The sequence below is a fragment of the Salvelinus fontinalis genome, chromosome 6, assembly GCF_029448725.1.
Source record: "Salvelinus fontinalis isolate EN_2023a chromosome 6, ASM2944872v1, whole genome shotgun sequence".
Classification (NCBI taxonomy): Eukaryota; Metazoa; Chordata; class Actinopteri; order Salmoniformes; family Salmonidae; genus Salvelinus; species Salvelinus fontinalis.
The window spans coordinates 23381372-23395524 of record NC_074670.1 but is presented as its reverse complement, the minus strand read 5'-3'; the positions used below and the strand labels follow the sequence as shown (position 1 = coordinate 23395524).

Genomic DNA, 14153 nt, shown 5'->3' with positions numbered 1-14153 from the left:
GGCAATAAATCGAATGGTTAAGTAAGCTGTTGTATTTGGCACATGTGTAAAATAACATTTGATTTGATTTTGATTTGAAATAGCACATGTGACCTTGTGGCAGACAGCAGTGCATTGTGGGACATTAAACTACGCCTTTAGGTATGCAGACATGTTCATAACAGCATTAGGGATTTACCTATGTACAGATGTAGTACCTTCATTTGAGCAAGTTTGCTACAGCAGGAAAATAATCTTGCAGCAACAGGAAATTATTATGTGGATTATAATGAATTAAAATTTTTGTAGGGGTTGATAAACATTTTAAAAGTCTGAAATTTCAAAGTGGAAATAACAAACTTCAGAAGTTCTCCTGCAACAAGGTGATCAAATTAAGATGCTACATCTGTACCACCACAGAACTAAGCCCAATAATACTGTACTACAGAACTGTACAGACAGAAGTGGACTACTCCCCAGCTAGGTGAAAGACTGAGCAGGATATTTGACAACAAAACCTACAGCTACTACAAGGCAGCTTCCCCTGAAGTAGACAGATCACTCCCATCAATGTTCCTTACTAGCCTACTTTCACATTTCATATGCTGGGATAGGATAGCATGTCTACATGCACCCGTACGCACACAGCATGTACTGTTCCTCTCTGTCAGTCCCAGGTCCACAACATTGTCTGTCCCTATTACATTCTAGCCCACAGTAAACATCACTGTGATGACCTGTGGCAGACATGGTTAGGGATGTCCTGAAATATGAGATGCTAAATATAATTCATGCATGTGGCTCGGTGCGAGGCACAGTGGCAGATAAACACTGCTGCCTGAGTCTCATCCTGACTCCCTGCTGTGGGTATGTTTTACAAACAACAGCTGTGGCTGCAAATGTAACCTGAATTCCTTCTCTGTAACACACACAGTAACCTGAATTCCTTCTCTGTAACACAGACAGTAACCTGAATTCCTTCTCTGTAACACATACGCATGGATGCATGCACACACAGTAACCTGCATTCCTTCTCTGTCACACACACAGAGTAACCTGAATTCCTTCTCTGTAACACACACACACACACACACACACACAGAGTAACCTGCATTCCTTCTCTGTAACATGGACGCATGCACACACAGTAACCTGCACAGTAACCTGACCCGACTCAAGGCTGATATACAGTGGTATCCATTACAGGACATGTACGTAATGTGCCATGTTGATCAGTTCTCTGAAGCATGTGAAACACCTTAATGTCATCCTGCTTAATCTCCTGAATGAATCTCTCCAATCACATGACCTCTGAACATATGTCCCGGGTCTCCATGTCTGTCTGATGTCCCGGGTCTCCATGTCTGTCTGATTTACAGTACAAGGTTGTCTAGTGGTGAATGCCAATGACCATTCGGATTCACCTTTTAGTAGTCCTATGTGCACTGAGCCTGAGAATGAGATGTCAATCAGGTCCCAGAAACAGACCGGAGCTGTTCCAATATCCACACTGGTTAGCATACCACATAGCATGTATTCCCAATATATTGCTTTATCCTATGTGGTATGCTAGTATAGACAATGGAACAGAACCACTATGTAAGCAAGCTGAGGGCCTATGCAGTCAGGTACTGTGTAGTGTGTTGTGAACATTGGTAAATGGAGGTGGTTTGGTGAACCATCCTCACATGATGAGTAACCTTTCCTAAGCCCTGACGACTTTCTTTACCTGCCCAAGCTAATTCCTAGCCATTAGCTCAGTGGACTAACACAGTCTTGTTGGAGACAGGGGGTTTGAACCCAGTTGGTCACGCATTGATGTGTAGGTAGCCTCACCTCTTTGGCACTCTTGATCTTCTCCAGGAAGGAGCGTAGCTCCCTGGTCTCAGCGTAGAGAGCACGGCACACAGCCTGGTAGTGGCTGGGGGCGTCGCCAGGGCTGGGGAGGTGAGACACACACATCTACAGACAGACAGACAGTGAGAGAAAAGTAGTACAATAAGTAAAACATTGTAGATACTGTAAATATGGTAATTCAGCAGATGACATAACGTATCCTTGTGACAGTAGATGACAAAATACTGTATGTCCTTGTTTCTCTGAGATGAACAGAAGGTGCTCTTGGCATGATCTTGGCACCAGTAGTCCACTGCATTTCCCATCCCATATAGCGCCTCAAATTCTAACAGAATGGTTGGCCGTCTCATCTGCAATCTTGCCCACCAAGTAAATTCCCTGAACTGACAATATTTCCATTAGATAAATGGTGCTGCTGTGTAGAGGAAGCCTAGAGGAGAAATTGAGAATTAGGTATTAGGGAGTCTTTCCCCAGTAGCATCATAATCTCATTCATTTTTAATAGTCATGCTGATATAGGAGCAGATCCCTGATTGCAAATCACACAGGAACATCTGAAATGTTGTGAAACATCTAGAAGGCAGTTGGAGAGAGGCAGGTAGTTCCTTTAGGGCAAGGCTCTGTAGTTAACATCAGACAGAGAGAAAGATGAGGGTGGACTGGAGGATAGAGAGGATGACAGCTATTAGAGGAGACATCTAGCCATCGGGCAGTAGGGCTGGCAAGACAACAGCGACACTGTCACCCAGGCAGCTCAGATGTCCACAGCCTCAGATAACCTTGCTAGCAGTTGCTATGGAGACCTGGTTCCATCCCCTGGGCCCTGTCTCTAGAATCATTATTTCACCACTGTCATGTCTGTCCTCCTCGGGCTGGGTCGGATGGAAGGCTGAAGACTACAGCTCAGTTGAGGCTCCTCAGAGGAGGAAGGGGAGGACCATCCTCAGTGAATTTCAAAAACATATATTTTTTGCATTTAAAAAGGTATCCTTTTTAGATAAAACTATAGAAAATACATTCACATGTCACCAAATAATTTATTAAAACACACTATTTTGCAATGAAGGTCTATGGTAGCCTCAGTAGCACTCTGTAGGGTAGCACCATGTGTAGCCGGAGGACAGCTAGCTTCCGTCCTCCTCTGGGTACAGTGACTTCAATACAAAACCTAGGTGGCTCATGGTCCTCACCCCCATCCATAGACTTACACAGTAATTATGAAAACTTCCAAAGGACGTCCTTCAACCTATCAGAGCTCTTGCAGCATGAACTGACATGTTATCCACACAATCAAAGGATCAGAAAATGAATCTAGTACCGCAAGCATACGCTAAAAATGAAGGAGAAACAAGAGTGATTTCTTCATTTTTTTTTCACTGTCAGTTTCACTTACACTTACTACAGTTTCACTGGAGCTAGACAATGCAGCTAGCTAGATTAGCCTACTCAAACACCCTGCTCAAACAGAGGGATCCTATGCTAGCTAGCTGGCTTTGACTATCCAACACAACACTGGAACTCTTCCAAGTCAAGGTAAGCTTTTGGTTTTACTGATTTATTGTCACCAGGGCCCACCGGTGTAACTGCTTACTGACTGTACACTGTAACATTACTGCATGACTGTAGCGGGTTAACTAATGCGTTAGTTCTATTAGCTATGTTGACTATGATGTTACTTTAGCTAATATGGTGACAACGATGTAGGCTGTGTGTAGTGGTTATGATATGGTTTGGCTTGGAATGCTTTTTTTTTTTTTTTTTTTAAACCTGGTCTCCTACAGCTGATGTGTTGTGCATTGAAGTCCACAAGCGAAGGGAAAAGGTGAGAGGTGTAAAACACATAGATGTAAGAAGGAATACAAAGTGGCTGCTATGAAAGTGAACTGTGTTTATGCTTGATCAGGGGGGTATTCATTCCGCCGATTCTGTTGAAAAAAGTTTCTTAAATGGAATGAAACGGGGATAATCAGACATTAATTTGTCCAATAGAAACTCTCGTTTGAAACTGTTGGACTAATGATTACACCCCAGATCAGCTAGATGCGGACAAGAGTGTGCAAGGTGGTATTGAATGTGTCACTGTCTGTCCATGTGTCACTTTCTGTCACCTCAAATTTCTTTCGACCTATGTGCACCTACTTTGCAAACTTTCACACATAGGCTAGGTTGTAGCAACCGCATGATGGGAATAGGGAAAATTTGAGTATCATGTAGTAGCCTGAACCTATCGATGCTACATTGAAATGGGTGAATGGAATATGAATGACAGTCATCCAATATGCTCCAATAGAAATAATGCTAATTAAAAAACATTGTCCTCCCACCACTGCTATGGTTATGTAAACATCATTACATTTACATTACATTTAAGTCATTTAGCAGACGCTCTTATCCAGAGCGACTTACAAATTGGTGCATTCACCTTATATCCAGTGGAACAGCCACTTTACAATAGTGCATCTAAATCTTTTAAGGGGGGGGGGGGGGGGGGTAGAAGGATTACTTTATCCTATCCTAGGTATTCCCTAAAGAGGTGGGGTTTCAGGTGTCTCCGGAAGGTGGTGATTGACTCCGCTGACCTGGCGTCGTGAGGGAGTTTGTTCCACCATTGGGGTGCCAGAGCAGCGAACAGTTTTGACTGTACATCATTGGGGCATCTAAGGACTCACTGGGTGGATCTAGTATGATGTCTGTTCTCTCAACACTACTGGACATGCTGGGTGGATCTAGTATGATGTCTGTTCTCTCAACACTACTGGACATGCTGGGTGGATCTAGTATGATGACTGTTCTCTCAACACTACTGGACATGCTGGGTGGATCTAGTATGATGTCTGTTCTCAACACTACTGGACATGCTGGGTGGATCTAATATGATGTCTGTTCTCAACACTACTGGACATGCTGGGTGGATCTAATATGATGTCTGTTCTCAACACTACTGGACATGCTGGGTGGATCTAGTATGATGTCTGTTCTCTCAACACTACTGGACATGCTGGGTGGATCTAGTATGATGTCTGTTCTCTCAACACTACTGGACGTGCTGGGTGGATTTAGTATAGATTATAGTCTCAACACTACTGAAAATGCTGGGTGGATCTAGTATAGATTATAGTCTCCACTACTGAACATGCTGGGCGGTCTAGTATAGATTATAGTCTCCACTACTGAACATGCTGGGTGGATCTAATATGATGCCTGTTCTCAACACTACTGAACATGCTGGGTGGATCTAATATGATGTCTGTTCTCAACACTACTGGACATGCTGGGTGGATCTAGTATGATGTCTGTTCTCTCAACACTACTGGACATGCTGGGTGGATTTAGTATAGATTATAGTCTCAACACTACTGAAAATGCTGGGTGGATCTAGTATAGATTATAGTCTCCACTACTGAACATGCTGGGCGGTCTAGTATAGATTATACTGTCAACACCACTGTACATGCTTGGTGGATCTAGTATAGACGATAGTCTCCACTACTCAACATGCTGGGTGGATCTAGTATAGACGATAGTCTCCACTACTGTACATGCTTGGTGGATCTAGTATAGACGATAGTCTCCACTACTGAACATGCTGGGTGGATCTAGTATAGACGATAGTCTCCACTACTGTACATGCTTGGTGGATCTAGTATAGACGATAGTCTCCACTACTGAACATGCTGGGTGGATTTAGTATTGATTATAGTCTCCACTACTGAACATGCTGGGTGGATCTAGTATAGATGATAGTCTCCGCTACTGAACTTGCTGGGTGGATCTAGTATAGATTATAGTCTCCACTACTGAACATGCTGGTTGGATCTAGTATAGATTATAGTCTCAACTCTACTGAACATGCTGGGTGGATTTTGTATAGATTATAATTTCCGCTACTGAACATGCTTGGTGGATCTCGTATAGATGATAGTCTCCGCTACTGAACATGCTGGGTGGATCTAGTATAGATTATAGTCTCCACTACTGTACATGCTGGTTGGATCTAGTATAGATTATAGTCTCAACACTACTGGAGGAAAGACGCATATACAACAATTGCAGGCTCCAGTACCATGACCCTGACCTGATCACCACCATTTTGTAGTTGACTGCACTTGATGGCTTGACAGCAGAAAACCTACTATTTCCTTATTAACCCTGTCATTCACCCATGTAGTGACATTTTGGCTTTTAATCATCAACCACTATCCTCCCCCAATCAACAGCTCCTACCCTCAGGATGTCCCTGTAGCCACGAACATTACAGATGTTGATGAGGTCGTCTTCGGCCTCCTCCTCTTCCTCGGTGGCCTCGTAACCTTCGTCAGGGCAGGCGTCTCTCTCGGCCTCGCCCATGTTGGTCATGAGGTCTATGAGCTGCTCCAGGGGTGGGCTCAGCTCCCGCTCCTCGCTCTCCTTCAGTCCGTAGTCCAACGCCTTGTAGATCATGATGCCCAGAGACTCAATCACCTGAAGGACAGGACACAAGCAACAACACACACTGGGTATCATTATATTGCCATCCATATACAGTGCCTTCGGAAAGTATTCAGACCCCTTGACATTTTCCACATTTTGTTACGTTACAGCCTTATTCTAAAATGGATTAAATAAAATACAAATCCTCAGCAATCTACACACAATACCCCACAATGACAAAGCAAAAACTGTTTATTTTTGCAAATGTATAAAGAACAGAAATACCTTATTAACATAAGTACTCAGACCCTTTGCTATGAGACTCGAAATTGAGCTCAGGTGCATCCTGTTTCCATTGATCATCCTTGAGAAGTTTCTACAACTTGATTGGAGTCCACCTGTGGTAAATTCAATTGATTGGACATGATTTGGAAAGGCACACACCTCTCACAGTTGACAATGCATGTCAGAGCAAAAACCAGGCCATGAGGTTGAAGGAATTGTCCGTAGAGTTCCGAGAAAGGATTGTGTCGAGGCACAGATCTGGGGAAGGGTACCAAAAAATGTCTGCATCATTGAAGGTCCCCAAGAACACAGTGGTCTCCATCAGTCTTAAATGGAAGAAGTTTGGAACCCCCAAAACTCTTCCTAGAGCTGGCTGCCCTGCCAAACTAAGTAATCGGGGGAGCAGGGCCTTGGTCAGGTAGGTGACCAAGAACCCGATGGTCACTCTGACAGAACTCTAGCGTTCGTCTGTGGAGATGGGAGAAACTTCTAGGAGGACAACCATCTCTGCAGCACTCCACCAATCAGGCCTTTATGGTAGAGTGGCCAGACAGAAACCACTCCTCAGTAAAAGGCACATTACAGCCCGCTTGGAGTTTGCCAAAAGGCACCTAAAGACTCTCAGACCATAAGAAACAAGATTCTCTGTTCTGATGAAACCAAGATTGAACTCTTTGGCCTGAATGCCAAGCGTCGCGTCTGGATGAAACCTGGCACCATCCTTACGGTGAAGCATGGTGGTGACAGCATCATGCTGTTGGGATGTTTTTCAGTGACAGGGACTGGGAGACTAGTTGGGATTGAGGGAAAGATGAACGGAGCAAAGTACAGAGAGATCCTTGATGAAAACCTGCTCCAGAGCGCTCAGGACCTCAGACTGGTGGCGAAGGTTCACCTTCCAACAGGACAACGACCCTAAGGACACAGCCAAGATAACGCAGGAGTGGCTTCGGGACAAGTCTCTGAATGTCCTTGAGTGGTCTAGCCAGAGCCCGGACTTGAACCCGATTGAACATCTCTGGAGAGACCTGAAAATAGCTGTGCAGCGACGCATTGTCATTATGGGGTATTGTGTGTAGATTGATGAGGAGGAAAAAAATATTTAATAACTATTTAGTAACGTAACAATATGTGGAAAAAGTCAAGGGGTCTGAATACTTTCCAAAGGCACTGTACGTTCATCATAGGCATCCAAGAATCATGCCAAAACGACAATGTCTTCATGTTTTTAATAAATGGATTTTGAATAATTTGCCTTGATTTGTGTTATTCAGCTGTTAATCTCCTGGAAAACAAGAGTAAATATGGGTTTGTGTCATTGTTCCCTGTTATGTAATATATATAATCTCCTTTCATTATCCTGCACAAGACTGTCCCATGCTTTCAGCTGTAGCATGTGCTATTCAAACACATGACCCTTTCATTCAAGTGAACAACCCAACCTTTACAAGCAAGGCAGACCTTAACAGATTAGTAAGTAATAACGTGACTTGACTGAGCCAGCAGAGAATACTGGCCATTATAAACTGGGTGGTTCAAGCCCTGAATGCTGATTGGCTGACAGCCGTGGTATATCAGATGACAAAACACTTATTGTTACTGCTCTAATTACATTTGTAAACAGTTTATAATAGCAATAAGGCACCTCGGGGGGGTTTGTGATATATGGCCAATATACCAGGGCTAAGAGCTGTGTCCAGGAACTCAGTGTTGCGTTGAGCATAAGAACAGCCATTAGCTGTGGTATATTTGCCATGTACCACACCCCCTGCCTTATTGCTTAATAATAATGACACAATGACACATAAATACCGTACGCAATATATATTGTTAGGTTCTAATTCTCAGAGTAAAAAACTCCACGGACACTATGAAAGCTTAACCAAGTTTATTCTCCCAGAGGGTCAATACAGCTGCATTAGACAAAAAAATGTTTCCACCACCACAAGTATATATATACTCCAATTTAGGCACTCCTCCTTCTCTCCAATCCTTACATCTATTATGGCTCGGCAGGAAGATGAAGTAAGACGAAGTAATGGGGTAATAAACCATAATTTCTCCCTGAAGGGGATCTGACCTTCCTCCCGTCCACCCAGAACATTCCAAACCCATCTGGCTCCTACAGATAACCATTAACTTCTGATGTAAAAACCAGTCTCTAGGATAGCAATGTTCCAAGTTTAACAAATATTCAAGCGCTTCCGTGGAATGATTTAAATTGTATGCATACATTTATTAAATCAAAAATATCTGTATTGTTTTATGCTTAAGTCCAGTGCTTAATATGAGCCGGATCCCCCCACCCCCCCACCCCCACCCCCACTTCATCATGTATTTCCTTATAGAATCACAGCAGCGCAAAGGGTTCTGGAGGAGCTGCAGCAAGCCTGATAAATGTACATAAATGTGCCAAAGTTATAGTTACTCCTGTCTGTTCAGAAAGAATTGAAATAATTCAGAATAGCCTAATTCACCATGACAAAGCCCAAAATATTGCCACAGAGGATAAATAGCTTATTTTAAAAATAGCCTAGCTGTGGAATGTAGCCCAATAACAAGGCCTAGCCTACAGTTGGGAACGAGCTGCAAATCGGTCAGTAAACAGCATGCAGACAAAACTGGCCTTTCACAATATTTCAAATAGCCTACAATCACGGGAAAAAACAGGTTGGAAAGCAAATGTCTCCTGCTGAAAAGAGAAGACTCTAATCTGTCAGCTATAGGCGATCAATAGCCTTATTCTAAAATGGATTCAATTTGTTTTTCTCCCCCTCATCAATATACACACAACACCCCATAATGACAAAGCAAAAACGTTTTTTTCACATTTTTGCAAATTCATTATTATTATATTTTTTTTAAGTATTCAGACCCTTTACTCAGTACTTTGTTGAAGCACCTTTGGCAGCGATTACAGCCTTGAGTCTTCTTGGGTATGATGCTACAAGCTTGGCACACCTGTATTTGGGGAGTTTCTCCCATTCTTCTCTGCAGATCCTCTCAAGCTCTGTCAGGTTGGATGGGGAACATCACTGCACAGCTATTTTCAGGTCTCTTTTTTTGGTAACCTTCCCCCAGATCAACTGTGGGACCTTATAGGTGTGTGACTTTCCAAATCATGTCCAATCAATTGAATTTACCACAGGTCAAGTTGTAGAAACATATCAAGGATGATCAATGGAAACAGGATGCACCTGAGCTCAATTTCGAGTTTCATAGCAAAGGGTCTGAATACTTATGTAAATAAGGTATTTCTGTTTTTTATTTTAATACATTTGCAAAAATGTCTAAACTGTTTCCGCTTTGTCATTATAGGGTATTGTGTGTAGATTGATGAAGAAAATTTTTAGAATAAGGCTGTAACGTAATGAAATGTGGAAAAAGTAAAGGGGTCTAAATCCTTTCCAAATGCAAAGTAAAACAAGAGAGGCTTTTGGCACGAATGCGTAGGCCATCACCAGCAAGTGAGCTGAGCATCATTGGGTGAGTCAGTGAAACTGGAAAGCATGTTTAGGACTATCATTTCTTCCTCACATTATAGCATACAATATGTGTCTGCACTAATCTAGGCCTAGGCTATTGATGGATTCAAGACGAGGTCGTTTTCATTGATCTCAAATTCTCAGTTTGTCAGTGTCAAAGTAGCCTGTCATTTCAATTGTTTGTTCGGTATTAGGGTGCTTTCAAGACAAATGGGACTCGGGGGAAAAAAAGGTTGAATCGTGACATCAGTGATCTTCAGGTCGGAAACTCGAAGCTCTAGCAAGAGGCCAGAGTTCCCCACTTGGAATTCTGAGTAGGATGACCATTCAAAACAAATTTTCCCAGTGGAGCTCGTTTTTTCCCAGATTTCCCAAATGTCTCGAATGCACTGAAGTCTGACCCAGTTCCGAGTTCCCAGTTGTTTTGAACGTGGCATTAAAAAAAAGTCTCCAGTCATGTAAAATGACAGAGTGGCATGAAATGCGTTTATAAAAGGCCAACAATGTTAGGGACCATAGGCCACACAAAAAAAAACTCCCATGTGTGCAACTTCTGTAAGTGCCTCGACTCTACTGCTCTATGTCACTACGCAAATGTGATGATATGCATCGCAATGATTTATTATAAAGAAGATTTTTTTTCTCATGCGTTCCTCAGCGCTCCCCATGTCACCGCTCTCTCACGCTCACTTTTTGTTGCTGGACCCCTGATTTACAAATGAAGGACCGCTTAAGTCCAAATCTAATAGGTGTGAGAAAGATGGTAGCAGTACCAGTGAATGCAGTGAAGCGGCTTCCCTTTGTTAATCAGGTGAATCTGGCCTCTGAATGCAGATCATGGAGAATGAGGCCAGAGCTGGCCTAGCGTGCCAAGCCCGAGACAAAAGACTGAGAAATCAAACAGGATTACACTGCAAACCTCAATGCTGCTGATGAACAGTGAGAAAGAGAAAAAGAGAAAGAGGGGGAGAGAGAAAAAGCGATGGAGGGACAGAGAATAAAGATAGATAGAAATAGGGAGGGAGATAGAAGGAAAGAAAATTAAATGAGAGCAAGAAAGAGAGAGAAAAAGAGAGCAAGAAAGTAAGAGAAGAGGGAGGGGTTTGGTGTGTTTTTGTAGATCAGACTTCATGGGCAAGGTCACAAGACCCTGTTCAGATCAATAGTCATCCAGAAGGACTCATGTGAGTGGATCTATCCTGACCTCCTCTAGAACACAGAACACTACCCTGGCTCAGTGGGAACCTGGGGACCTCTGCACCCTGACGAGGGTAAGCACTCTTTGTCTGGCTACACCCCACCCCACCCTGCTCTTCCCTACCTCCCCTCTGACGTTACACCCCACCTCACTCTCCACTCTCTGCTGTTACACGCCCCGCCAGAGACACACAACAAAACCATCTCTCCTCTGTGCTATGAGACCAGTCACTCTCAAATCCAAAATACTAAAGTCCGCCTATAAACTCTAAGCAGCTTTCATCCAGACTGCATTGTAGAACAAACCAAAGTGAACCTAGCTGTGATAGGCCCGACAGACACTAGGCAAGCCAAGTTAAGTCGAGGAACCTCAAGCCTCTATTGTTGAGGTGTGTTTGATATTGTTCCTTGCTGGTCAAAGTATGAACCATGCATTGCATCCAGTCTGAAGAGCGAAGACAGAACAAAGGAATCAGAACACTGAGAAGAATCCCTCATAAGAAGGATGCACCTAATAAACATGTAGGGAATGTTCTAGAGCATGGACAATAATGACTCACAATTAAATCCTTCCGGTTTTCAGAAACAGACGTATGCATGGGAGGTAGCCTAAATCGTAGGTAGATGCCTAAACATTGACTGTGCAGATTTTATTAATTCCAGCTCTACATAGACAACCCCAGGATCTGAGCAGCTTGTTAATTGATAGCTATAGCATGGTTTAAGTAGGTAGAAGACAGGGTGGTTTTAACCGCAATAAGTGCTATTTATTCCCTCAGTCAGGAGAGCCAACACAAACATGACTGTTCTAATGATTCATCACACTCTCCTTTCTTCACAGACTTGTGACTAAACTAAGTGAAGGAATGGGGAGGAGGGAGGAAGGAGTGGGTGTCAAGAGATTGTGGATTTGAACTGCAGTGAAGCGCAGTCATGAGCAGGTAAAACAACATCAAACAGACTGCCTGTGTTCCTCACATGGGTGTCACAGAGATGACGAGAAAGAGAGCGAGAGCTAAAGAGAGAGTGAGCTGATCACGGGGCAGGGAATGGTTCTGTCACACGCATACATGTTTTCTTTACACGCAATCCAGCCTTTTCCTGTAAATACCATACCAGAACCACACCCTCCTGAGGTCAACATGAATATCTTAACGTATCACACCCTACCAAGGTTAGAGGTTTTAAATAGTCCAGATAGATAGAACTACTGTGTGTTAGGATGCCTCTGTGCAGCTTTCTGTCATTAAAGCACACATGCAGTCTTTGTCATTTATATCACTCTGTGTGTTAATTTAATGAAAATAACTCCAAAATATATATTTTGTATCATTTATTTCCCTGGCCCTCTTTTGGCCCTTGAAATGCTCCTACACAAAAGGGCATAATATTTTTTCACAATTTCAGTGTTATTTCAACCTAGTGTGGAAATATAATTTAAAAAAACAGGATATCCTGTTTTTAACTGCACTGCCCCTTTAACACCTTCTTTGACCATGGAGACTTCTCCCTCAAGCCTCTGCCTAGACCTCTGCAATGGGCTCAACCTGTTTCCTTTAGACAATCAGAAGGTGAATGAATACCACTGATTGTGACTAGAATTGAATAGATACTTTGTCAATTTTAAACAGCAACCTGCTCGGCCTGTATGAAATATGTGCCTTTTCAGTAGCTATGTGACTGTGTGAGGCTAGCAGTTATGTCAACATGGCCACTCTTGTGCATCAACAACCACAAATACTAATCTTCCCTCTTCCATAGTCATATGTCTGCTGGCTCAGCATCATTCACCCTCATACAAAGACACTAATATGGCTCACATTCAGGGCCAAATCCCATTCCATCTCTTACTTTTGATTCCTGAGAAGGGCTACAATGATTTCTGTGGGATAATGGATTTTTATTTTACATAACCCACTGCCACAACGCCCTGGCTTCAGTTTACCCGTGTAAACTAGCATATTGTGTCTAATGAACACGATGGGAGACAGAGACCTGGTTTCAAGCGCAGTGCGCAGCAGGTGTTTATTGTAAAGGACCACAGGAGGAGGCAGGTAGCTGGGTCCAGGGGAAGGCAGAAGATCATACACAGGGGTCCAAAAACACAACATTACAGGCAGGGAAAAGGCTAGTAACGTCATCCTGGAGATCGGGCAATAGGTTGATAACAGGAAATCCGATAGGCTAAAGTACAGGTAGGGAATAGGCGTCGTTAGTGAGGCAGGTAAAAACTATCATACACAGGAGGATTAAATTACAGGAAACCAGCACTCCGAATAGAAGTGTGTCACAAAACAAACAATACCTCACAATGATGGAGGTGCAAAGAACTGAACTAAATAGTGTGTGATAATGACATACAGGTGTGTGAACAGGTGATCAGAATTCAGGTGATTGGGATCTGGAGAGTGAGCTGCATTCAGAGGATCTACGTGTTTGAGAGTGTGAGCTGGAAACAGACGTTAGTGTCAAGGTGTCAAGTTGTCTCCAGATTCAGAGTGTTTAATAGTCACAGGGTTGCAGGTGTGATTGCAGGGTACAGTGAAAATCTTAGGCTTCGAGCTCCAACAAGCAGGACTAAGTGAAATAAAATAATGAAAATGGTCATTTAAAAACAACAATATAAATCATTAAACCATGGAGTGGTTATGGTCAGTGGGACTTAATACATTCAAGATCACATTTCATAGTACAAAACCTAACTGAAGGCTTAACAAACCAATCCAGTTGGGAGAGGAACCTTTAATCTTGTCTTCCCATATCAAGCCCAGGGTTCTGACAGGAGAGTGAATAAAAACACTCTCCTCAGGATAGGTTGTTCTCAGCTCGTCTCAGCTCTGAGAATTAACTTTGCATCCCAAATGGCACCATATTTCCAATGTAGTGCCCTAAATGTGATGTTATTTGGGATACAACCTACTGTAAGGCTGACAGTTCCAC

The 14153-nt window shown here is 43.0% G+C and overlaps 1 protein-coding gene across 7 annotated transcripts in view; it reads right to left on the bottom strand.

Moving 5' to 3' along the window:
• Window positions 1–14153, bottom strand: part of LOC129857377 (protein spire homolog 1-like) — a 58758-nt gene that overhangs the window by 26518 nt on the left and 18087 nt on the right. For all 7 annotated transcript variants that reach the window (XM_055925566.1, XM_055925568.1, XM_055925567.1 and 4 more), the window contains exons 3-4: window positions 6061–6297; window positions 1816–1941 (exon numbers count right to left, since the gene is read on the bottom strand). In XM_055925566.1, coding sequence (XP_055781541.1) covers window positions 1816–1941; window positions 6061–6297 — 363 coding nt within the window. The remainder of the gene's footprint in view (window positions 1–1815; window positions 1942–6060; window positions 6298–14153) is intronic.